The following is a 25814-nucleotide window of genomic DNA, read 5'->3' as shown; positions in this document are numbered from 1 at the left end:
GCCTCGGTTGCTGCTACCTGTTGCTGATGTGTGTGCAGAGCGCCTACTTTCACCGTGCGGTAGGGCAGGCAACGGAAGAATCCAGAGCTGGATTATGCAAGCTATACGCGGGGAAGTGTGGAGCCTATAGTGAAGTTTACATTGTCTTGTATCCCCCCTGAAGAATTTGATCCATTTCCTGATAAACAGTAGCTCCCTAATAATCCCTCCGTTATGAAGAATTGAATCCCTTAGACAAGCAAGGGGGGAAAGGGGGGGAGGAAACAGGGTGGAAAAGCAGGGAGAGAGACAGGGATGTCTGTATATCTAAAAGAAGAGATGTAGAGTGATGAGAGGGATCGTGTTTAGATAGAGGGGAAGAGCTGCTCAGCATCATGAGATTAAACCCAGAACTCCGTAAAGGTTTCACTTTAATACTTTCCTATTGAGAGCCATTAAATGTGTTATTTCATGTATTCTCAACATCGATCGTGACATAATCTTTCAACAAACTGTAGCAGAGAAAATGAGAAATACTTAGTTCTGTTATTGTACCTGAAAATGCTGATGTCTTATAATACAGCACAGGAAGTGAAGGAGCACTGTTCGGGCCGTGGGTTGTATTTAATCGCGCGGGTCATATGAAAGCGCCGCTTTATAAACAATAAAAATAGAGACATGGTTCCTCTTGCCAATATTTCCATTAGCTAGCAGAAGCTAAGCGCTAATTTAGTCACCCTGGCTGGCACCCTTTCATCGAAGTCAGGGAAATGACTCCAAAAGCTGTCTGTTGCTGTAAGCTGAGACGAAGGAGGAAGTGAGGCTCTGGTTGAGGCTAGCCACACTTGTAAACACCCATGTTATTCCTCTCTAAGGAGTTATAGGGACAAATTAAGCTGTGATTCTGTGTCAAGTCTGGCATTAAATCTGAAGATACAGGATGCACCCGCTGCTGCAGAACGTTCAGTCGGCCTGAAACGAGGCCTAAACGCGCGGATGATCATACGGTGGGAGATTAAGGCGGTGGTGTGTTCTCGGCAAGATGAACCTCTCTTCATAATGGCCCGGTAATAAATCATTAACTCCATCAAGCAGGCATTTTACTGGCCTCTCTCTACGGGCGGCCAGATGGTGGTGCTCATGTCGGAGCGGCCGGGCGCTCAGGCCGAGGGCGGACTAGGATTGCTGCGTTGATGGGAACCACTGCTCCGTCTGTGTGAGCTTATTTAGGTTCAACTTTTGAAGAAATTCCCATGATCCCGGGAAGAGGCTGCTTTTAAAAACCTTAAAATTGGGTTAGACATGGAATGTCAGAGTCGGGGACTCTGCCCTGAGGAGCAGAAATGTTCCCAAAGTTCCTCCTCATCCTCAATTTGTCATTCACTGTGAGTGTTTGCAAAGGGCACAGGGCTTTCTCGGTCCACTGCTGTGTCCGAGAGGATGCCGCCTGCTCTTGTGACCTTGTGAAGTAGGTGTTTGCCTTCCTGTCTGTGGTCACCCGGGGTTTATGGCCGTCATTCAGTAATGTGCACATATCACTCGGAGGTGTAGCTCACTGGACACGGCCGCGCTAATTCACCTGCTTCCGAGTCGCCTTCTGTCTGCGTCACCTCAGCTTTATTGTAGGGCTTACATATATAGGCAGCAATAACTTTCAGCTTTGTTTAGATTCACTCAACACCAATGTCCTCTCGCCTTGAGCATCTCCCTCATGGAGAAGTACAGGCTCTTAAAATGCCAGCCAGCCTGTGGTTTCGAGTCCTCTCCCATTTTTCCACTTGTGGTCATCCGGAATCTTCTTAAATCCCCAAACCGGGAAACTGATACGTGTTTTGCGGCTCTCTTCTGCGTACTTAAAATTTACAGCCACCCTCTGTTAAAACCATTAAAGAGAGAAAACACACGTACAGTAAATCCAAGTGGTGACATCTGTGTCGGTGCCTCTCCCTACCTGCTGCAGCAGCAGCAGCAGCGCCCGTGCAGGAAGCTCACACAGATATTTCATTATTCTGTTGCCCTTGGCAGCCACACATCTTCCACACTCAACGAGCTGCGCATCTGCAACCGACACGCTTGTTGCTTCAGTGCACAGAGGGGCTTTCAAGGAATTTATCCACCCAAACCTGGTGGAAAATTGGGAGATAAAGTAGTTCCACCAGGAAGGGCTCAGACTGTCTTAATGCCGACAAGAGGGCCGCAGGAATGCAGAGCGTGAAGGTTCTTTAAGAGTTAGCGGCTGGATTTCTGCGTATTCACAAGACTATATATTTTTAAATTCAGATATATGTGGACAAACCGAGTTTAGCACAAGTTTACATCATGATATATTAGTTGTGTGATGGTTGCGAGAGGGAAAGAGAGTAAAAACTTGAAGCTAGAACGCCATCTGGTGGCAAGAAAGCAGCTTGATTTAGTCAAACTGGTGGAGGACTTCCATTATTGTGCTGTGGCAGCATGTACAGCAGTCTGAATGACTTTTATACTGTTGTTTTATTATCTGTGAAGCCCTAAAATCATCCGATTTTTAACCACAAACATATCATTATTGACTGCAATTAGTAACCGTAACTAGCGTTGCAGCTACAGTGGTACTATACATCAGGCTTATGCTAATATTATTATACCAGCCCCACTGATTACGCTCACTAAGCTATCCTATTAAACATAAAGACTCCCAACAAAGAGGAGAATTTGTTCCTTATTCCCATTTCACATCCTGCTCACAAATGAAGCACAAAAACTCGCCCCCAGGCAGATTTTCCGCCGCGCGCAGGTTTGATTTTCTCACAGAGCAAAGTTTCCACAGAGCCGAATCCCTGCTGTCCTGTTTGTTTAGGTGTGTGCTGATTAGAAGTTCTCACGCTGGGTACAATGTATCTCCGCACACCGAGGGTTTGAAACGTGACATGTCTTTTACAGTGACTGGAGCCTCAGCCCTCTCTCTCTCTCCCCCCCCCCCACGCTCCCTCGCCGCCTCCGTGTTTAATGGAGTTGTTACCCGAGCTCGCACTTTGCCATGCAGTCTTCATTAACACAGGTCGTAACGCGAGGCATAAATGTTCTCCTTCCGGGTGCCGGCGGTCCACCCAGATGGACGCACCATTTGATAAACACTGTACAGTTTTACTGGTGCCATTCATTAGCCTGGAGACGATTTAAAGGAGAAGAAAGAACGCACACTGTCTGAATAATGATGTTTCAAAGGGCATTTTTGGAATATTGAATAACATACAACATCTGTTTTTCATGGCTTCTTATTTTACAGAAATAACATAAAGCGTCAGGATGGCTTTAATGTGCAGGTCTTTAATGAGCTGGTGTAGGGTGAGCACTTTCATGGGTGCTCGTGTGGATTAGCGTTTATGGGCCATGCCAGCGGTAATGATGCCTCTTCCCCTCGACTGCCTGTGACATTATTTTCTTGTGTTTCTTTTATAGGACTCGCTGAGGCCCTCGCCTAAGGCCTGTATCAGTCACCGCAGACGCACCCTGCCGACAGGGCCCCCCGTTTTAAAGTCCCAGGATCTGGCACTTAAAAAAAAAAAGGGAAAATGCAGAACATAACGACAGGAGCGACAGAAGGGATCGATCTGAAATGCGGCCTGTCTGGAAGCCATGAATTCATCTTCACCCTGATTCCCATCGTCTACAGCTTCATCTTCGTCATCGGCATCGTGGGAAACAGTATGGTGGTGGCTGTCATCTACTGCTACATGAAGCTCAAGATGGTGGCCAACGTTTTTGTGCTCAATCTGGCCATCTCTGACCTCACCTTCCTCATCACTCTGCCCATGTGGGCCACCTTCGCGGCCACAGGCTACCAATGGCCCTTTGGCGGATTCCTGTGCAAGGCAAGCGCAGGCCTGGTGATTTTTAACCTCTACACCAGCATCTTCTTCCTCACGGCGCTCAGCATCGACCGCTACCTCGCCATCGTGCACCCGGTGCGGTCGCGCAGGTTCCGCACTGTCGTGTACGCGCGTGTCACCTGTGTAGTGATCTGGCTTTTCGCCTTCGTGCTCAGCGTGCCCACAGCGCTCACCAGGGACGTCCACATCATCACAAACTCCAACACCACTGTGTGCGGCATTCTGCACCCCGACAATGAAAACGCCATGAGGTTAAAGGAGCTCCTGCTGGCCAACAACCTGATGAAGAGTCTGCTGGGCTTCCTCGTACCCTTCGTCATCATCATTACCTGCTACTGCCTCATCGGCCGGGCGCTGCTGGGGGCGAGACACATCCAGAAAAGCTCCCGTTCCCGTGATGACGAGGTGCTGCGCATGCTGGCAGCGGCAGTCCTGGCCTTCTTCCTGTGCTGGATGCCCCATCAGGTGTTCCACTTAATGCAGGTGCTCACCCAGCTGATCCTGGAAGAGAACTGTGCCATCCTGGAAATCATCGACACCGCCATGCCCTTCACCATCTGCATCGCCTACTTCAACAGCTGCGTTAACCCTATTGTGTACGGCTTCGTCGGGAACAACTTTCGCAAGAACTTACTGCGTCTGTTACGCTGCTCGCCGCGGGGGGCGACAGGGCCGCACCCGAGCATCAGCTCCAAGATGAGCGCCTTCTCTTTCCGGGCCTCTGAGGCGCTGAGCCTCACAGCCAAAAGCAAGGCCTCCTGTGACGCTAAGTGATAACACAAAAAAAGAGGGTAAAGGCTCATTCTCCTCGCTCTTCACGTCTGTGGTTAAAGGGCCGGGGACGGAGACACTCCATGCTTTAAAACCCCAACTGTATTACCAAGCACTGAACCATGCAGAATGGTTGAAACATATTCATGTCCCTCTGTGAGCAGACACATTCACTACCTTTGGTATCTGCAGGACTGTTATTCACAAGCATTCACATGTCACACAACACTTGTGTTTGTCACATTCATGCGAGCAGACGTATCTCTCCGAGCCTGTGAAATGAAAGTCAGGGTCACACAGGTTAAAAAAACAGTATCAATGGAGCCTGCTAGAAAAATGCATAATTACACATAGCTTATCTCATTATTTATATAAGAAATGCGTGTTCTGCAGGAACGTGCCTTCAGGATACAGCGCAGTAATATATTGTCCAGTGGAAGCCGCTCTGTGTGCTCAGCAGGTCGTTCACCAGTTGGAACAGTGATCAAGTGCTCAGCTAAGATGCCAAAAATACAAAAAAAAAAAACACCTCCCATGCATGCTCCGTCAGCAGCTGGAACAATTGGATAAAGTGTAGCAAAAATGTGATGTAAGTTCAGCTAACATATCTGACTATGATAACCAGCATGCTGTATGTGTCGGGTAATGTGCTCCTTGTGGAAATGTATCGTACATGTTTGCGTATATGCTGAACTCTGGGAGTAAACGTGCTGTATAAAGGAAACAGTCCAGGTAGTGTGATCATTGTCGATGTATCTGGTGGTTGTTTTTGTGGTATTTAAACATGTTGATAGATTTTTTTTCCTACTCTGTATGTGTACAGTTTGTGAATATATGAATAAAAAAACAACAACAATAGAAAAGTCTTGTGTTTTTTTTTTACAAATCCTCCTGATTACTCAATAAAATGTGTCAGTAGTTACAGAAACATCCAGAAAAACAGCTGATCTCACACATAAGGCGTCAACATCAACTGACCTTGACTCAAATTAACTCGATGAATCATTGACTATTCATCAGGGCGGCCCCTGTTCCTCCACGTAGCGCCTAACAGGTGCGTGGAGCGAGATCTTTTTGGGAGGATGTATTACATGATGCCGCAGCACAGATGGGGATTGGTGGACGGGCGGCAGGTCGGGGGTTATAAGGGCTGCCGGAGGGCGAGAGCAGCTTCACTGCCAACATGAGGATCCTTCTGCTTTTCGGATTGGTGGCTGTTGCCGTGGCTGATGTCACTCGCTTCGAGGGGTAAAGTCTTTGTTAGAGGCCACAGTAATGATATATTGTACTATTACTTATAGATTGTTTTATGTGCATTATAGGGAGACTTTTTTAGCCAATTTCTACAAGCTGAATGATTTAAGAGGTGGACTGTTACATGAATAGATTAGCGACATGGAGCCATGGAAATCACCGATTAACAAACTGGACAATCACAAAACAGGAAGTTGGGTTATTGTACTGTTTTTGTGACCCCGTCTCTCATTCTTCCCGGCAGAGAGAAAGTCTTCCGTCTGAAGCCCACCCTTGATGAGCATGTGACCCTCATTAAGGACCTGGCCAAGAGCATCGAGGTGCACACACACTCCTTATAACGCTACCCTCATTCACTACAGGGGTTTAATTGGTGTTCTAATGGAGAAAGAGTCGAGATTGGACGTCCTTTTTTCATGCCTGTCTAATTGCACCTGTTTTTCTTGAACGTTTCAATCTAACACAGTCTATATTTGACACTTTTGAACCACATATTCACTTAAAAATAAGTCAAAAGGCAGTCAAACAAGAGGCAGAAATGCTGGATCTTAACATGCTCACTTGTTTGGCTTTGGCGCCATCTGCAGGTCGACTTCTGGAAACCCGAGAACCCCGAGCTGGTGACCATCGACATCGATGTGGACATCCACGTGCCTGCCCTCTACCTGGACTTGGTGAACACCATCCTGCAGCAGAGCAGCCTTGAGCACGAGTAGGTCACTAGACTAGAGATGCAAAATAAAAGCACTTAATCATAAAACATCATGAACACCTGGTTTTAATCTTACATCAATCCCTCTTCAGGGTCCTCATTGAGGATCTGCAGGAGGCTGTTGATGCCCAGGCCGACAGTGGACCCACTCCCAGAGCCCACAGCTACACCAACTACAACAGCTGGGACAAAGTAAGAGGCAAAAAGATCACCTGTAACAATCTCTACCACGACTCGACTGCTACTTCCTGTTTTTATTTGTTCTATCTTTAATTTCAGGTCCAGTCTTGGATCGCCTCCATGGCCTCCTTCAACCCTAATCTGATCAGCAAGCAGGTTATTGGAAGCACCTACGAGGGACGCCCCATGACTGTCCTCAAGGTATTAAAAGGCTATCTGTTATTTCAGTAAGATCAGAAATATATGTAACTTATAAGATCTACAGAATAACATTGGTGACTTTTAACGACAGCTCGGTAAGAAGTCCAGCTCCACCAAGCCCGCCATCTTCATGGATTGTGGTATCCACGCCAGAGAGTGGATCTCTCCTGCTTTCTGTCAGTGGTTCGTCAAGGAGGTAACAGAGACACCTGAATGTACATGAGAATACGTTTTTCAGCGATCACAGCACTGATATTTTTCCAAACCATCCTCAGGCTCTGTCCACCTACGGCAGTGACTCTCAGATGACCAGCCTCCTCGACCAGATGGACGTCTTCGTCCTGCCCGTCTTCAACATCGATGGCTACGACTACACCCACAAGAGCGTATGTTACAACCCCGAGATTAAGTTTGTATTCTAAACTAAGAAGGCCGTTGTTTATCTTAAATAATTTGCCTGACATGTTTGTTTTGTGTGCTTTGGGGATTTAGAACAGGATGTGGAGGAAGACCCGCTCCAGGAGGTCTGCATCCAGCTGCATTGGAGCCGATCCCAACAGGAACTTCGACGCTGGCTGGTGCTGTAAGTCCAACAATACTACAATCTTAAAGGGGAACTCTAGCAACTTTAAGTTGCTCTCTATAAAGATAGAACGCTTATGTGAAACAGAATTTAAAAAAGAATGGCACGATTTTTTGCTGCAGAGGCCGAGAAAACATGGTTGTTCGAGCCAAGTATGAGTCACAGCCCAAAAACCTTGAATCCTACATTTCCCATAATGCAACTTGGTTGAAACTTTGATTAGACGAATAAACGCCCACATGTCAGGGTTTCTCTTAAATTCGTAGTGGTTTCATGCTAAATCCGAGATCAGCCTGATGACATCACTATTTTGTGTTCATACGTTTTTACACAACAGCATTTTTTCTTTGCAGCCATGGGAGCCTCCTCCAACCCCTGCAGCGACACCTTCTGCGGTTACACTCCCGAGTCCGAGATCGAGGTCAAGAACGTCGCCGACTTCATCCGCAGGAACAAGTCCGTGATCAAGGCTTACCTCACCATCCACTCCTACTCCCAGCTGCTGCTCTTCCCTTACTCCTACACCTACGCCCTGGCTGCTGACCACAGCGAGCTGGTGAGTCAGCATTATTATACACAGGGTGCAGCCTTCTTATAGCTATATACTATTCAGTCAGTCACAATTACTGTATAATTATTCATCATGGCGGTGTCACATGCATCGCTATAGTGCTGCAGCCTTGTTTGTACAGTACTGCTGGAAACATGTGCATGAGGTCCCAGATGATAAATATACATCAAAGTAATATATATATACAATTGGAAAAAAATTTCTCTAGTTAAGATTTAAATTATAAAAAAAGCTTTAAAGTCATACATTTGCGGAAACATTTGAACAATTTTACATCTTTAATAGGGGTGGGAATCGCAGGCTAACTCACGATACGTTATGATACGCGATACGTGGCCCATGATAACGATAACATCACGATATCTGATTAACTGAAGAATACAAAATGCCCCTTAAAAGGTTAAGAGCAGGATTAATGTATTTATTCACAGAATTTGAAACTTAAATTTACAGAACTACAGAGAAACTCGATTTGACAGTGGCTGGCACATCTCTTTACTTCTTTTCACCAACATTACCCCGCTGTCTTCTTCTACTTTTATCCTGCTGTCTTCTTCTTCTGCGGCCAATTAATTTCCGTTCATGTTACCCTCATTTATGTCATAAGCACAGTAAAGAGCCATGAAGTAGTGACGCAGTGGATCAAAATCGCAGGGAAATCTGTTATATAAATTATAATAATATTATTTGCACGAGTCAGGATGCAGTATTGCCGTATCGATATTTTGTCCCACCCTTAATCTTTACAGGAATGACATCATTAGATACACACTGTGAATTGATCAAACATGTACATCTATTTTCAAAGACTAGCAGCAAATCACTCATAACAAATGGTTTTATATAATATGACAGATAATATAGTAATGTATCACCAAAGGTGCATCCAAAAGCTTAAACAAGAAATCATCCCAGTCCCATTATGCCTCTTATCTAAAGGCCACACTTAGCTACAGCAAATCATTTCCTCCCTGCTCACATGTCTCATTCTCATGGCTCTTTTACCTCTCACCGGGGTGTCCGAGGGCTGCACAGTTAACACTCACACCCCTGCTACAGCTCTCGCGCCGACTGCGGCACATCACACGTCTCTGCCTCTCTATTACTCACTTGCAATTTAAGCTCTCTTCTGACACTTTGCACATCAAAAGAACTCCGGGGATCTGTCATAAGTCATCTGTTCTAGCAGAAATATAATTTCCTGTTTGTGCATTTTTCTAGGGGTTTTTCATTTCCTCTTGGAGCTCAGTGGAGCTTTTTGTTATAGCAGGGAAAATGTTTTGTTTGAACTGTAATGGATGGTGCATGTTGCAGGGCTAAAACATATGTTTACCATACTTAAAAACAAACTGTATTTTGATAGCTGTTTTGTGCTGTTGTTCCTTTAAAGTCAGTTTATTTAAGTCTCATAATAATTCATAACTCAGTCTTTAATTTTACTTTCTACTCAAAATCTGTTGCTTATTTTACTAGACTCAGGTGTTTTGTTAACACGCCCTTACTTGGGCTGCTATGAGTCGTAGCTTTTGGGGGCTAATGTTAGCTTATGTTAGCTAACTGTAAACATTTTACTATGCAACTGACACCTCTGACGCTTGGGAATTCAGTCGCTAAACAGGCCCCGATTGATGAAAGTATTGTACATCTGCACTTTATACAGTTTAAAACCTTATGATTGGCCCTGTAACACATGTTTCTGTTGTTTCTTCTCTGTATTGTAGATGAAGGTTGCTCAGGGAGCTTCCTCTGCTCTGCGTAGCCTGTACGGTACTCGCTACACCAGCGGACCTGGAGCTACAACCATCTGTAAGTACACTGAATATTGCAGCTGTCTTTCTCTCCATGGGGAAAAAGTGTATTGAAAGGAAGCTTAATAGCCGATTTTCCGCTTATGATAATGTGTATTATTATGCGTCCAGAATGCACAAACATATTTTAAGCGGTATGACCTCTAGAGGAAGCAAGAGGCAGTTATTTACCACTTGTTTCCTACTAGACAAAGGATGTTTTGGCCTCTGAAAGCAGTATTTGTATGAAAGCCAGGTCATACTCATATTTTACTCCCCCTTCCTCTCAGACCCCGCTGCTGGAGGCTCCGACGACTGGGCCTACGACCTGGGAGTGAAGTATTCCTACACCTTCGAGCTGCGTGACGAGGGTCGTTACGGCTTCCTGCTGCCCGAGTCTCAGATCAAGCCCACATGCGAGGAGACCATGCTGGCCGTCAAGTACATCGCCGCCTACGTGCAGAAAAACCTCTATTAAAGAGCCGAAACTGCCAGGACCCCCGCCAACTCGGCTCCTCTGTACCAGCCCCCAGCCCCTCCAATCTCTCAGCCATCTCCAGCCCGTAACCATGGATACCGGGCACCTCCCGCCATGTTTCCTCGCTGTGCTTGACAGAATGTCAAGATGAGTGCAAACAATAAAATCAATGATCCATCACCACATGGCGAATCATTTTTTTTATGTGTATATGATAATATAAAGTCTGATGGACTGAGCCTTTGTCATTTGTGTGAATATGCAACAAAATACTGAATAAAATAATACTTACACTTTATAGGGCTGCACTAATAGGCCAAAAAATGTCTGTTGCCTTCATGGACCATGAAAATAATGCAAACCATCCAGTATTTTGCCCTGAAAAAACGTGTCTATGAACTTAAAAAAGGCTAAACATCTCATTAAAATGCACACAATAAGCAAAAGCATTCTTTAATTTACTGTATCAGCCGGTTTGAACCCATGTGATCCCTCTTGTCGAGCTGGCACCGTTCCAGCAGTGGAGGTCGAGCGGGTGGGGCTATCAGTCTTTTAAGAATTTCTAGCCCAGAAGCAGCAGCACAGTACGTGCAACCACAGTGTACTCCTTGGCAGCGTCTGCACTCTGCCAAGCATCTGCCCGAGTGGAGAAAATAAAGGAGCCAAAGATCAGCGGGGAGTTTAACAGCAATGGCACACATTTGTGAAGCAAAACATAAAATCAGTGTCTGCTTTTGTAACAGCAGCCAAGTTATAAACATTTGTAAATTAAAGGTTTCATATTAAAGATGTTTCTCCTATAGACTAGGCTGTGTTTATATAAAAAATAAACAATTGCAGTTATGAAATACAATGTATCCCCCCTCCCCCCACCATAAGACCCTTCTCTATAAGTAACTCTACACCACTTGATCTGAGAATGAACTCAAGTGCTCTACCGAGACCACTAAAAATAATTCCCTGTTGTGTAATACAGGACAAGGGGCCTCCACAAATGCCTCTGTTGGTCTTGGCACAGTCTTGCTATACCGCCTTTATTCCACCAGATGGCGACAAAATCCCAAATGTATATTTAGGAACATCATGTTCCTAATCTCAGCACTTCATCACAGCATCCTCACCAGCTCCACATTGTCATCAAGAGGAAAGGTGACACCAATAAGGGGGCTACATGGCAGTTGTTTGAAAGGTCAGGGCTGCAGGATGATGACTTAAGAATGTAAAAATATGTCTTGTTTTTTCCCCCCTTAAAAAAAACAAAAAAAACAACTAAACAAACAAAATATGTTCAGAAACATCTACTTTATTTATGCACAAAATTCTTATGAATCTGTGAATAGTTGAACCCCCTGACCTGCTGGGGGGCTGTCGAGTCTCGTGTTAGGAGCAGGTGGGTGTGTATGGAGGCGCGTCACGTGACGCTGCGACTGGCTACTGTCATACTGGTATAAATCCACCTCTGTATATTTAGTCAGTCCTTTTTCTCCACGCAAAGCTGCCGTGTCTTCAAGTCCGGGCTACAAAGTAGCTTCGACTTCTTCTTCAGTCATGGATGGTAGGTTACATTTTAACATTTCACAGTGTGAAACTGCGCAGTCGTTAAAGTGAGGGGCTACTTTCATGCTAAAACGTGTTTTCTGTAAAGTTTTGTAAAGTCTCGCGAACTTTCACGATCTTAAATTACCGTTTGTAGCTTAAGTGAAATTATGCTGTCGGTAAAGTTGTTAGCACTCACCCTCTGTTTGGTTACATTGTTTGTGCAGCAGCAGCAGCAGCAGCAGCAGCAGCCTCTTGAAGTGGGCAGAGCAAAAGTACATTCTGTCTCCATCTGTGTTAAGCTGTCTATCAAAACGACCACCAGCTAACTTGAAGGCATGGAGCTGGCAGCCATATTTGAAACATGATTACTACATTAGACAGCCATAAATGACCATCAGTTAGCCTTTCAGAGACCTTGTTAGATGAAACATGTCTGAGAATATTAGGTTTCCAAACCTCTTCCATAAGATTGCATACGTGTTTTTCTTTTGACAACTTATAATGAATTAAACTACAAAATTAAATAATTTATTAGTGACCCTTTCAGGTCCTTGAACCTTAGCTTTAGAAGCACTTCAGTACTGTATGTCATGATGCCATTTGTGGTACAGTCTTAGAAGGGGGTGTGTACAGCATGTTCTGTACATTCACAAACTGTGCTTAAACTATTTGCCTTTTTTTCATCATGTATCATGTTGTCCTTAAAGACTACAGCACTGGATGTACCAATTGAAAAGAAGGCGTGAGAGGGAGGAGGAGAGAGGGGGTGTGGCACCGTGTACAGCCAGTGAAACAACTTTCCCTGGCATCTTTACTAACACCCAAAGTTAAAGGAAACTTTCACGTTGTATACAAACTGCACCTATCTTACTTTATCGCCCATATTCGGTAAAAGTTTACAATCCAAGTGTGAATTATTTGGCTCACTTGTGCAGTTGCACAACCTTCCCTAGTGGCCCTGCTGACTTCATCATCTCATTTTATATGTTCTCTCACAGGCTAGTCATTGTTCCTAAACATGACTTGGCAGGTAGCTGACAGATTTTCCTCCTTCATGTTAAAGGTGTTTGTACAGAATAGCCAGGTACAACACTGCAACACCTAATGAGACATTTAATCTGGTACTGGCTGCTAAAGGATAGACACGTGAATTCTTCTATTACCTGGAAAGCTACTTTTTAAAGCAGTTTTTAAGCCTTTTTCATGCTTTTCTTTCCTTAACAGAGCAGGCTTTTGTGACGTTGGCTACCAATGACAGTTATGCCAGAGGAGCCATGGTTTTGGGCAAGTCCCTCCGCAACCACAATACTTCCAAGAAGCTGGTGGCACTAATTGGACCTCACGTGTCAGAGCCTTGCCAGTGAGAAACCTCCAACCACACCTCTTTAGCATTCTTGTCGAGTCTTATTTTCCACCTGGATTGATTTTTGTGACTCATTTGATGATTAAATTATTAGGTGCGTGCTGAAGAGGATCTTTGACGAGGTGAGGGTGGTGGACGTGCTTGACAGCGGCGACACGGCACATCTGGCCATGATGAAAAGGCCTGACTTGGGCGTCACCTTCACCAAACTCCACTGCTGGACTCTCACACATTACTCCAAGTGTGTCTTCATGGATGCAGACACACTGGTGCGACTAAACAAGCAATAACAATTCAAGATGACGTTTTATGGCCGTACGAGTTTGAACATGTTTGTTGTCGGTTTCTGCAACCTAGGTTCTCTCAAATATAGATGAGCTGTTTGACAGAGAAGAGTTGTCAGCTGCTCCCGACCCTGGCTGGCCCGACTGCTTCAACTCTGGTGTGTTCGTGTTTCGTCCTTCAAATGAGACTTACGGCAAACTGCTTCAGTACTGTACAGAACACGGCAGCTTTGACGGTAAGTCATTTTGACACTTGCTGCGGGCTGAAAACACAAGATGTTTTCTGTCAAAACAAGTAATTTAAAGACGTTACCTTTACTCTGGGACATTGCCAACACAATGGTTTTATCAATAGTAATGATAGGTTTCAGTCATAATTTAATTAAAGGAATAGTTTAACGATACAGGAAATACACTTATTTGACAAGGTGATGGAAAGATCAAAGCTAGCATGAACGATAGCCTCCGATAAAACCAAAAGCTTTAACACACTGGGTTGTAGGGATGGCACAAAATATCAATACGGCAATATATCGTCGTCCTGACTCCTGCAATACAATTATCGATAGACTGTAAAATAAAATATTGATATTTGGTGCCAAAGTCCTAATTTGTTCTATAGTTCTGCTGACTGAAAACGCGGCCCCTTTATCAGGGTCATTTTATATTCTAAAGTTAACCAGATATCGTGATGTGTCATTATACGATTACCTTGAAATATATAAATGATCACAGAATCGCTGTATCGTGATTATCATTATCGTGGGCCACGTATCGTGTATCGTATCGTGAGTTACGTTGCGATTCCCACCCCTACTGGGTTGTGTGAATTATTAAAAAATATGTAAACTTAAACTTAAGGTGTGCTCAGTGGGTTTTTTGCACCTTTCGTATGCCATGCTAGGTATTTCCATTCATTATGCTAAGCTAAGCTAACCACCTTCTAGCTGGAGCTAACATCCAACTCCCAGTTGATTGATAAATATTCTTCCCAAGTAATTTCCAACCTTTTCAGCTTATTCCCATATGTTGGTGTTTATATAATATCTTTTTTTGTCATTTACAAGTGTACTTCACTGACACATTTCCTATTGTATTGCCAAATCTATTACATGAAAGGATTAAGTGAGTAGATCCGCACGTGTTTGCGGTTTACCAACACTTACTTTTGATGCAATCTTTTCCAGTCCTACTCAAACATTCAGGCTTTGACCTGCTTTAAGTAACATTGCGTTCTTGCCAACATGATGTAAAACCCAACTTGTTTACCTTTTCCTCTAAGTAAGGCCTTTATGGAGCCAGGTGCCTTGGACACAAGGCCCTCCTGTCACACACTGTCTCGCTCTCTCAGCTGAGCTATTCTCAGGGGCTCACCGGCGCTGGGTGGGGGTTAAATTTGAGAGGCCGTGTTCTGCACAGAGCACTGGTTGACATTCAGAAAGTCTTCTCGGTGAGGCGTACTGTAACAGAATTGTGGTCGTCATCTTGGCTGCAGATCAGGTTTACTGAACAGCTCCACTCAGATCAGCTGCTGAAAAGAGCGTTGGTCCATGTTTGCAGGGTGCTGTGGTTCTCATGTGCTGCAGGTTTACCACCAAATGTTCAGCCATTTTTGGACATTACATAAAACAGCCAGAGTCCTGATACTGGAATCATTCGTTGCCATTTAAAAACATGTTCCCAAAATGTCTTGACCATGATGACACTTTTGGCAAGCTTTATTAATATCCTCTTTAAACAGCCTGTGAAAGTATACAGTTAAGCTTTACAAACCTTTTTAGCTAGGTTAGCTAAGAACAAAGTTTTAGTTTGTGTTGAGAGGCTTGCCCCAATTGACAAATGTAATACCACAACCAGGGACTTCATAACTCACAAAGTAATATAACTTATTTTTATACACTGTGCACACCTTAACAGTATCCTGCTTCTGCCAAAATCTTACTCAAACTGAAAGATAGACTTTTTTTTATTGTAAAATTCAGGTTTATTATCTTGATGATTAAGCTGGCATGTTAAAATTAAAATAAAACATTTTACTAACACCAATAATTTAAATGAATTTTAAATAATTGGCCTAAATTTCTCATCCAAGAAATGGTACCATCATAGATATATTTTACTCTTGGAAAATGCATATATCAATGTACCCTGCTGGACAAACTATGTAATTGCAACAACTTTTTAAAAATAAACATAGACATGTCTTTGGCACAAAAATATAATAATGAGCTAATCTAGCTGTTTTTACTCAAATTAAAATGAGCTAACCTACCTGTTATCACTCACATTAAAATGAGCTAAGCTAGCTGTTATCACTCGCATTAAAATGAGCTAACCTAGCTGTTATCACTCGCATTAAAATGAGCTAACCTAGCTGTTATCACTCGCATTAAAATGAGCTAAGCTAGCTGTTATCACTCGCATTAAAATGAGCTAACCTAGCTGTTATCACTCGCATTAAAATGAGCTAACCTAGCTGTTATCACTCGCATTAAAATGAGCTAAGCTAGCCGTCATCACTCACATTAAAATGAGCTAAGCTAGCTGTTTTCACTCACATTAAATGGAAACATTTCCACTGATGGTGAAGTATGACACGGTGAACAGGACCGCAGGAAAAAGCACAGCACCTGATGGAGGTTTTCTGTCTCGTTTCTGTCAGAGGCTATTGACATTTTCTTTTCCATTCACCGTCTTTAAACACTGCCGCATCCCACATTTGGATGGATGGATTGATATGATTACAGCTTGTCCTACAGCTTGTGTAGTTAGAGCCACATCCCTAGCAACAGTCTGTTCTTCATAGCAACGGTCTGTTATCAAGAAATAGCAGACCTCGGAAGGCCTAATTAACCAATCAGAATCAAGTATTTAACGCAGCCGTTTAATAAGCTTTAATAAAGGCAATGGATTGTGGAAGTAATAAAAGCAGAAAAGCTTAAAAATAATTTTACTTGTCAGAGTACTGATATGTCATGCTGGTGATATCTGGTCATTACCTAACCAAAGATCACACCTGCCTGTGTTCTGCTTTGGCTCTAAACAAACCCATTGTTTCCTCTAGTCGCTGTGACCTATAAAATGCTGCTAAACAAAGGAAACACTTGTGAGATAAACAAAGCGAAATACAACTCGTAGTAGGGTTTGGAAGAGCCGCTCTGTGCTTGTTAGTAGCAGTAAAACATATTTAAATGACAGGCTGTTCCCTTCTGTGATACTGTGAGAGATTCCATCATGGAGAGTTCATTGGAAAAACCAATTAGTTCGCTAATTCGCGGCCAATGCTTTCAAGTGCCGACTCTCTCTGGCTGCCACAGTGTTTGTTGGCTGGAATGTTTCAATCACAACCACAGGCAGATAATTGTCTGTGTATAAGTGTCATTTTATTTATATATTTATCTAATGTCTCAGTGTGACGCTGTCATTTGGATGGCTGATGGCATGCTAATGAATAGATCGGTCTTATTTATAGCCATGGATGGTCTTTTCATGTGCACCGGGGCATGACTTTAAATTGCTTTGACCTTTAGCATTTCACTTCTACTTCAAGGAATCCATGATGCACACGTGCAGCTTTTCATGTCTCAGTATTTCATGGTCGATAATCGAAGAAAATCTAAGGAAAGACAACAAGAAATGAATTTCCATGTTTGAACCTCTAGGCTCTTTCTCTTTGTCTGTAGCTCCAGTGTTTTCTGCTGCCAAGACAAACTGGCAGAGTTCGATGCACATTCTTGCTGAGCTCCTCTCATCCCCTCAAAATGAAGATCCCCGGTCCCGTATTAAGTATTGAAATCCCCAGAGGAGGTTGTGGTTTCGGACAAACAGCGGCTATGTGTGTTATTTTAAACTGAAGCAGCCTGCGGTCTGTCAGACTGTACAGTCCTGTGCTCTTTAGGTGCTACATGTGAAAGTTCTATTAAAGTCCAACATCACATCTTGTGCCAGTGTCAGTACACTGACTGACTTTATGGCTCTGAGGTGAAGCAATTCAGCATGAATAGTCAATGAGCTTGTGTCATGTTTGTGCTCGGCTTTAAATTCAGTGGTCCGGCTGCTCAGAGGCAGACTTGATGATGTAACAGAGGAGATGTTCAGCAGGGAAAGATGTTTTGATAAGGCTCCATTCAGAAGTGCAACTGACCTACTTAACGACAAATGCACCCCAAACCCCGACCCTCATGAGTTGTTTTTATGTAAGCCACCGCCATGACAATGCCCCCAGTTCCAGTCTAGCCAGAATGAGCCAGGGTGAGTCGTTCAGCCCTCTACTAGTCGGCCCGCTAGGACCTGAGGCTTCTTAAAACTTTTAAAATGAGTGTTAACCCGGAGGGCAATGTTTATTCAGCACAGAGACAGAGCAAACATTTTAAATACTTGTGTCTAGTTGTATTATTTCAAGTAAAGTAGTCATGAATAGAGTAAAGCATCTTGGGTATTCTGTCTTCACTTGTGTTGAATAAGGTTCATTGGCGACTCTTAATTGCCCGTAGGTGTGAGTGTGAAGGGTTGTCTGTCTCTCTGTGTCAGCCTGGTGATTGACTGGCGATTCTGTCCAATGACAGCAGAGATAGGCTCCAGCACAGCCGCGACCCTGAACAGGATAAGCAGTATAGATAATGGACGGATGGATTAAACCCCTAATGGGTTTTTTTTCTCTAAATCTGGTTACAATTTGTTTCAAATCACAGAACCAATGACTGTGTATATATACAGTAGATGGACGACGTGTCAATGACTGTAGTGATTGTTTTTGTTACGTCTCCTCTCGCCGTTCCTCCTCTACTCTGCTAATCCGGAACAAATCGGCTCAATCATCATTTTTACAGCATCAAATAACTAATTAAAACTTAACTTGTCAGAAAAATGAACTACTGTAGCCAGTCAGCAGGGGGCGCTCGACATGTTTTGGCTTCACTTTTAGGGAGCTGTCATGTCGTTGTCATGTCAGAACTATTTACATCAATATACTGTACAAGAACCAAAGATGACTATTCCTCTTCTCAAGAAAAGTTGTGTACAGGCTGTGCCAATCACATCACCATGACTCATTTACTTGTGGTAAACCTTAGAGCAGGAGCATATGAGTTAATACCAAACAATGCTTCATGTGACGTTTCAGTGGAAAAGAAATAATAACCCTGGAATGACAAAAGTGCGGAAACTGCTCATATCAAATTCTAGTTAAACACTGAATCACTTTTAGCATCTACAGAGCATTTTAGCATCTTTCTGTTCAATGCTTTTATTTTTCTGTTTGGGTCGCTACTTATTTATTTGAGCTTTCTACAGCATTATTGTTTCCTGACACAGCTAGCATAGCATGTTTTAAACAAAATAGCTGTGTTAAACCTGACGTGTGCAACCTGCCCAGCACCACATGACAGACGAAGTTAGCGACTAGCAGGTGAAGACAGTGGAGCGTTAGCTGCTGTAGAGTGACCAAACAAAACTGAAAGGATTGTGTATGATGGACTTTCTTTTGTCAGATGGCCAGGAAACTCAAGATGTTCTGCTCGGAGGTATGTCAATGAAACACCACACCCAAATGTTTTATACCTCCTGAGCAGGGAATGTGCTGCCAAGTGCTAGTTTGCTGTTATCTCAATTAGCATCATAGGAACTGATTATTTTTACTGCAAGCTCTTCCAAATTTTAACATCCCTTCACTTTTTTTTTTTTAGACCGTCCTCATGCTCCTACAAGTTTCTAATTAGATTCTGACTAGCATTGCCGTTTGTTAACAGGCTATGACAGTTCAGCCTATAGAATTACTTGGGCTGTTGCTGGGCAGATTTTGACATTAAACAAACCACAGGTGATCTATCTTTGTCGAATTTGAGATGGATAAATCCTGACTGCTGTGATGATTATCCACAAGAACTCAGCCTTACTATACACTGCATCTAAATTTAGGCCTGGACTTTTGTACAACACACTGATCCTTGATATGTTGCCATCGGCGGAGAGTAGAGTGTCAACAGACGAGCACATGTGACGGGCATGTTCTGTACATCATGTCTCTTTAACCTTCTGTGACCCATGCTGTGCACATACTTTGGTTTTGGTGCCAGGTTTTTAGAATCAAACCATAAGAAACAATGTTAGGACTTCTTTAACTCTGCTGCTCTCTGTAATGAATCTTATGGCAAATAGTAGTTTGTAAAGAGAGGAAATGTAGCTCTGGGCTCTGACAGTGTGGGAAAATCACTCTAACAGCTTGTCTGCAATGATGTCATCGGATGGCTGACTAATGTAGACTGAGCGGAAAGACTAATTAATCTGGCTGTCACAGGTGGGCCGATCATTTGACTGCACGCTCGCCCAGCTTTTCCCCCTTTTGAAAAAAGCCACCCAGTCATGAGCTGAACCTGTCAAAGCGTTTTGCAGGCTGCGTTTCATAAGCCTAGTTGGCTGTTGCGCCACCGTATCAGAGTTTCTCACAGCATGTCCATGATACTAATGCAAATAGATTTGCAATGAAGCTCTTATCGTTTCTTTTGACCTTATGTAGACCTCTACAAAAGCTAACAGATCTAACAGGTTTCAGAGTTCAGGCACATCTGAAACTGCCGATTTGTGCGCTTTTATTCCACTACATTATCATCTTAATACACCATCATATGCTGGTTTTTATGTCCCCTTTCTCTGTTCCAGGAGGAGATCAAGGTGTGCTGAATGGCTTCTTCAACACCTGGGCAACAGCTGACATATCAAAACACCTCCCCTTCATCTACAACCTCAGCAGCATAGCCATCTACACTTACCTTCCAGCATTCAAGCAGTAAGTGTCTGCATTACAAGGAGGTCTGGAAAACCTTCACACAATAACTTTATATATAAGTGAGTTTCTACTGTCTACACTTCCATCCTATTATACTACAGCAGGGAGTGTTCAATGTGACACAAGGCCAAGCTGTAAGCAGATCCTCGATCACATGAACCTGCAGTCACACAGTGACGTGACATCAGGTTACGAGAGAGATGAGCCGTAAGATTCCAGCGGCTCTGCCGGAGTCTCCCCCCGACAGGCCTCAGCGTTGGGTTGGATATCCACCCTGAGCTCTCAACAGCTGAAACCAAATCCTAAAATAGATGCGGTTTATTTAAAGACCTTTTATGTTCGCCTCTAGGACTGGTCATTGTGCACACCATCTTAAGCCCCCCCCCCCCCCAGCCTCAAGGCCTCTCTGCATCCAAACCGCTCTTCTCCATAGAAACAAAGCTCATCAACAGGCTCATAGGTTCAGCATTTCCTGGCATACAAATCAGGACGACAGGGGTGATGAACATGTATTTGCTTGTTGGTAGCTGTCAGTAACAGTAGCGCTGAAGAGGTCTGGCAAACAACACAAAACGATCCCCCCAGAGACAGAATTGGGCTTATGTGTATATTTGGAGTTTGCCAGTACTGAGAAGAAACCCTCTCTGTTTGGGTTGGCTTGGTTTTTAATAGAGCCCCAATTTGATATAATGGAGTCCAGAGCCAGCAGGCCAATGCCACGAGAACAACAAAAAGTGCCACCTTAAATGTTGTTTTTTTACAACAGTTTTATGTTGTGATACAAAAAGGGACAGCACGGCTTTTCAAAAACTCCATATTATTATTATTATTATTATTCTAAAAAAAGTATAACATACCACACGATACAGCCTTGTCAATGTATTTCTCTGTTTTAAGTTAATGCTAAAGTGTGAACTGGTGTTTGATAACTTAATGCCGATGGCAACCTTGATGCAGGTAGTATTTTTAATCCTTCATTTTTACGTTAGTCATTGCCAATTAAACAAAACATGTCTTAACTGACACTTCGCTAAGCCCCTCCCGTGAACGGTCACTTTTCCAATCCTACGTTAGCAACCGTAACTAGGTGCGGGAGGCCTGTCAAGCTTTCAGAACAAGGAGAGAAGCCAAGAAATTTGCTGTCATTTCCCTTGGAACATCCCTCACTGTTATAGTTGAAAACGGCATCATATTTACATGCCGGTGCGAAAGCTTGACAGGCGTAGCAACAGTAACCAAGTGAGGTGGGACTTAGGGAAGGGTCAATTAAAAGCTCTCACCCGTTTTGCTGCTACAGACTAGCTTAGGAAAGTGTGACCACTAGCTTATTGTGGCTAACGGTCGCTAACTTAACTTTGTTGTTTGTGTTGTATAGTGAGCATTCCTGTGCTAGTTTTCTGACTTTGACTACATATGATACTTGTGAACTAATAAAATATTAGCTTAAAAGTTTAACATTTAGCATTAGCTTAAAGTTAAAGCCAAAGTTGACACTGCTTAGCAAAATTTACCCTGCGTTGCTTTAAAGCTCCTGTGAGGAGTTTTTCACTGGTTATGAAACAGACTAAAATTAGTTCTGATGTCTCTGTATGATCTATAAAAGCAAACCAGACCATCAGCGACAAGATTGATTATTTCTATATAGTTATTTTTAATGCCTGAAACAGATAGGTGTCAGACGAGCGATTAACTGCACCCTGCCTTTGTTTACATTTTCCAGGGCAAAAATTTTAAGTGAGGGATACATATGACTGTTAAAGAAAGCAATAATTGATTTTTTGTTAAAAATCACCACTGCATTTACAGGACAAAAAGAGCAAAGAGATGAGCGGTGCGGCTTTGTCCACAGGGGGCGCCAAAATCAACACAAAGGAAAAGTTCCTCACAGGAGCTTTAAATGTGGGCCCATTAAAGGGTCATAAAAATGTCTTACAAAATGATGTTTTCTGAACTAAAACAACTGGTCTGTCTCCATTTTATAGACACAAAAAACTCCTAAGAGCCACATCTAACATAGCATCTACAATTGATTAGCTGGGAGTCTTTCTCATTGACTGTTTTACTCGTTGCAGATACGGTGGCAACGCTAAGGTGGTCCATTTCCTGGGAAAGACCAAGCCATGGAGTTACACATTTGACCCCAAAGCCAAACAGATTTCAGGCAGCATGCACGAAGCAAGCGCACATCCCACCTTCCTCCTGGACTGGTGGACCCTGTACTCTAGCGCTGTGGTGCCCCTGCTGAAGGAGCAGTATGGAGACCAGCCTTTCAACTCCGGATGTGTGGAGGTGAATGAACACATTTTCCAAAGACAACTTTTCCAAAACATAATGTTTACAGCGTACAACTTTGTTGTTCTTCCTCATACTGATTGAGGTTTCCTGGTTGTCTAGTTCTGTAGAAAAGAAGGGGATCTGTGGATTTTGGTGTCTACATCGTTAAGCGGGATTGTACAGTATTTGGACATGAGTTGTACTGTACGCACAAGTGTTTTTACCATTTATCATACTCTTTACCTTGTTGATTCTGGATGATATACTTCTGTTCTGTCTTCTTGTTCATCTCATAAAGTTCCAGTACAGTGATAAAGTCAGTATTGAGAGTGGACAGGTATGGTTAAACATGTATATTTGAATTTAAGTGTGTTGGCTCCTGGTTTGATGCTATTATTACTTATTACTTGCTTTAGTGTGTGTCCGCCTTTGGCCATTAATCTGGAAAGGCTACCACTTGAGCGCTTTCTACTAGCATCCTGCGTCTTCACGTCTTCCTTTCCTGCTCTCTGTTTCACTCTTGTATTATTTCGTATTTATTCCCAGGGTGAGAGCAGCTCTTCGTTCGCACACGGACCCCAGCTGTCCTCGGAAGAACGCAAACAGAAATGGGAGCAAGGTCAGGCGGACTACATGGGAATGGACTCCTTTGATAATATCAAGAGAAAGCTTGATACTTTTCTCAAATAAAACAACAATGAAGCGGGAAATGAAAAGAGCACTTTCAGTTTAACATCTATCATCACAGGTCTGAAGAAAAAAAAAACAGGTTACATTTTTCCTTTCTTCCTGTTAAAGAACTAGAAATGAGTCGAGTCTCTCCCTCCACCAGCATTATCCCATCCTTTCTCCAAAGATGGCGCCGTTTAAATGGGAAATAAAGTAACCTAATACGAGCGGCTCTAATTGTCTATGCAAGACGTTTTTCAGTTTACCCTGCAGCAGGTATCTGTTCTGCTACACTGTGAAGAAAAACAGGAAAGATTTGTTACAACTTTTTTTACCTGCATTATAATTTTTGCAGTATTCTTTTTGTTCAGCACAAGTTGAACCGGCCTTTTTGTGTGTCCAAGATTTGCAGTTACATGTTCATTCTTCATTTTTCCTTTCTTTTTGTTTTTTTACTATACTGACTTCTAAACATTACTTTTTTCTGAAGCTAATTTTTTGAGTTGAAGAGGCCTCTGTTTAACATGGATATTATAACATATTTACAGCACGTCTACAGGCCATAGCGTGGTCTTTGAGCCATACTTGTACTCTTTATCCTCAGTGCCTTAGTGTCTTGCTCTCTTTAGTGCCATCATCTGTTCCTGACTGGCAGCCTTTCTGCAGCTCATAGGTTTTTAACTTTCTTGCCTTGTACTTTACAAAAATGATGGATGTACCATGAAGTCTTTCATCTGGAATTATTAAAAACATTGAAAGTTTTGGATTTGGATTATTTTCTTCAACATCTATAGGGACTTGGTTTTTAAGAGCATGCTCAACTCCTTTTGGCTACAGGATTCAAACCATTTATGACACCTGGGCTGCTCTCTCAACATGATATAAGGGAGAATATAGGGCATCATTTTGAGTTAGTTTGCTTATTTTGTAAGGCAGGAAATAACAGTTAATGATACTTGTATATTTGTCAAATAACTAGGTAGGTTTAATCAAATATACTTAATGCTAAGATTAGCACTCTGCCTATGCACTTATTGCAGCAGTCTACAATGGCTAACTAATAGCCTAGAAAACATTTACAGGCTTGGTGGATGTGGCTTTGGCATTTTTTACAATGATACACTAAATCTAGCTGACTCTAGTTTCTCTCATTTCCAGGTATTTTTGTTACTTTTTACTTTCTTAATGTTAAATAGGATCACCCAATGATTTATTGTTATAGTCTAAGATTAGACTTTAAGAGTCAAGAGCTGCAACATCAGTGACACGTTAATTCAACGAATATTACAATGCATCCTATTATGAAATGTAAGCGGGTCATCCTGCATGATAAGCTCTACTTTTTGTTTTACTTAAACCATATACTGATGCTCATATTAATGAAAAATAATGTCATGACTTTTATTTGTAACATTTCTAAAGCAACTACTGTACTGTAAGAAAAAACAAACATTTTTTCCTTTCTTCCTATTAAAGAACTAGAAATGAGTCGAGTCTCTCCCTCCACCAGCATTATCCCATCCTTTCTCCGAAGATGGCGCGTTTAAATGGGAAATAAAGTAACCTAACACAAGCGGCTCTAATTGTCTATGCAAGACATTATTCAGTTTACCCTGCAGCAGGTATCTGTTCTGCTACACTGTGAAGACAAACAGGAAAGATTTGTTACAACTTTTTTTTACCTGCATTATAATTTTTGCAGTATTCTTTTTGTTCAGCACAAGTTGAACCGGCCTTTTTGTGTGTCCAAGATTTGCAGTTACATGTTCATTCTTCATTTTTCCTTTCTTTTTGTTTTTTTACTATACTGACTTCTAAACATTACTTTTTTCTGAAGCTAATTTTTTGAGTTGAAGAGGCCTCTGTTTAACATGGATATTATAACATATTTACAGCATGTCTACAGGCCATAGCGTGGTCTTTGAGCCATACTTGTACTCTTTATCCTCAGTGCCTTAGTGTCTTGCTCTCTTTAGTGCCATCATCTGTTCCTGACTGGCAGCCTTTCTGCAGCTCATAGGTTTTTAACTTTCTTGCCTTGTACTTTACAAAAATGTCGGATGTACCATGAAGTCTTTCATCTGGAATTATTAAAAACATTGAAAGTTTTGGATTTGGATTATTTTCTTCAACATCTATAGGGACTTGGTTTTTAAGAGCATGCTCAACTCCTTTTGGCTACAGGATTCAAACCATTTATGGCACCTGGGCTGCTCTCTCAACATGATGTAAGGGAGAATATAGGGCATCATTTTGAGTTTGTTTGCTTATTTTGTAAGGCAGGAAATATCAGTTAATGATACTTGTATATTTGTCAAATAACTAGGTAGGTTTAATCAAATATACTTAATGCTAAGATTAGCACTCTGCCTATGCACTTATTGCAGCATTATCTCCCAAAAGCTACAATGGCTAACTAATAGCCTAGAAAATATTTACAGGCTTGGTGGATGTGGCTTTGGCATTTCCTACAATGATACACTAAATCTAGCTGACTCTAGTTTCTCTCATTCCCA

The 25814-nt window shown here is 42.6% G+C and overlaps 3 protein-coding genes across 5 annotated transcripts; all 3 read left to right on the top strand.

Annotated features, from left to right (window-relative positions):
* The first annotated feature begins 3519 nt into the window (after positions 1 to 3519).
* agtr1b (angiotensin II receptor, type 1b) lies at positions 3520 to 5400 on the top strand. Its single transcript, XM_069667596.1, has one exon. The coding sequence runs from the start codon at positions 3531 to 3533 to the stop codon at positions 4620 to 4622; it is 1092 nt and encodes a 363-aa protein (XP_069523697.1). The 5' UTR covers positions 3520 to 3530; the 3' UTR covers positions 4623 to 5400.
* Positions 5401 to 5802: 402 nt separating this feature from the next.
* cpb1 (carboxypeptidase B1 (tissue)) lies at positions 5803 to 10568 on the top strand. Its single transcript, XM_069667183.1, has 11 exons — positions 5803 to 5867; positions 6118 to 6193; positions 6461 to 6585; positions 6678 to 6777; positions 6865 to 6966; positions 7058 to 7162; positions 7242 to 7352; positions 7459 to 7549; positions 7903 to 8105; positions 9842 to 9926; positions 10198 to 10568. The coding sequence occupies exons 1-11, from the start codon at positions 5803 to 5805 to the stop codon at positions 10383 to 10385; spliced, it is 1251 nt and encodes a 416-aa protein (XP_069523284.1). The 3' UTR covers positions 10386 to 10568.
* A 1311-nt stretch (positions 10569 to 11879) lies between these two features.
* On the top strand, positions 11880 to 25187 carry gyg1b (glycogenin 1b). 3 transcript variants are annotated; one of them, XM_069667207.1, is made up of 9 exons: positions 11880 to 11940; positions 13149 to 13284; positions 13382 to 13556; positions 13645 to 13807; positions 20229 to 20355; positions 22428 to 22644; positions 22750 to 22833; positions 22928 to 22966; positions 23176 to 25187. In XM_069667207.1, the coding sequence occupies exons 1-9, from the start codon at positions 11934 to 11936 to the stop codon at positions 23317 to 23319; spliced, it is 1092 nt and encodes a 363-aa protein (XP_069523308.1). In that variant the 5' UTR covers positions 11880 to 11933; the 3' UTR covers positions 23320 to 25187. The 3 variants fall into 3 exon arrangements, with proteins under 3 accessions (XP_069523308.1, XP_069523309.1, XP_069523310.1); XM_069667208.1 differs by lacking the exon at positions 22750 to 22833; XM_069667209.1 differs by lacking the exons at positions 22750 to 22833; positions 22928 to 22966.
* The last annotated feature ends 627 nt before the right edge of the window (positions 25188 to 25814 follow it).

The sequence above is a fragment of the Semicossyphus pulcher genome, unplaced genomic scaffold (assembly GCF_022749685.1).
Source record: "Semicossyphus pulcher isolate SPU_LCO1_2020_fin unplaced genomic scaffold, fSemPul1.0.p SCAF_18, whole genome shotgun sequence".
NCBI lineage: Eukaryota > Metazoa > Chordata > Actinopteri > Labriformes > Labridae > Semicossyphus > Semicossyphus pulcher.
Note: the sequence above shows the minus strand (reverse complement) of the source record. Positions and strands in the feature narration are given on the sequence as shown.

Bases quoted from the DNA above. Each gene is read 5' to 3' on its own strand.
- agtr1b (XM_069667596.1), top strand. From the start codon at position 3,531: ATGCAGAACATAACGACAGGAGCGACAGAAGGGATCGATCTGAAATGC.
- cpb1 (XM_069667183.1), top strand. From the start codon at position 5,803: ATGAGGATCCTTCTGCTTTTCGGATTGGTGGCTGTTGCCGTGGCTGAT. The intron at 7,163-7,241 runs GTAACAGAGACA...AACCATCCTCAG, and splicing joins GTCAGTGGTTCGTCAAGGAG to GCTCTGTCCACCTACGGCAG. The intron at 9,927-10,197 runs GTAAGTACACTG...CCTTCCTCTCAG, and splicing joins ACCTGGAGCTACAACCATCT to ACCCCGCTGCTGGAGGCTCC.
- gyg1b (XM_069667207.1), top strand. The intron at 22,645-22,749 runs GTGAATGAACAC...CTGGTTGTCTAG, and splicing joins TCAACTCCGGATGTGTGGAG to TTCTGTAGAAAAGAAGGGGA. The intron at 22,834-22,927 runs GTACGCACAAGT...CATCTCATAAAG, and splicing joins ATTTGGACATGAGTTGTACT to TTCCAGTACAGTGATAAAGT.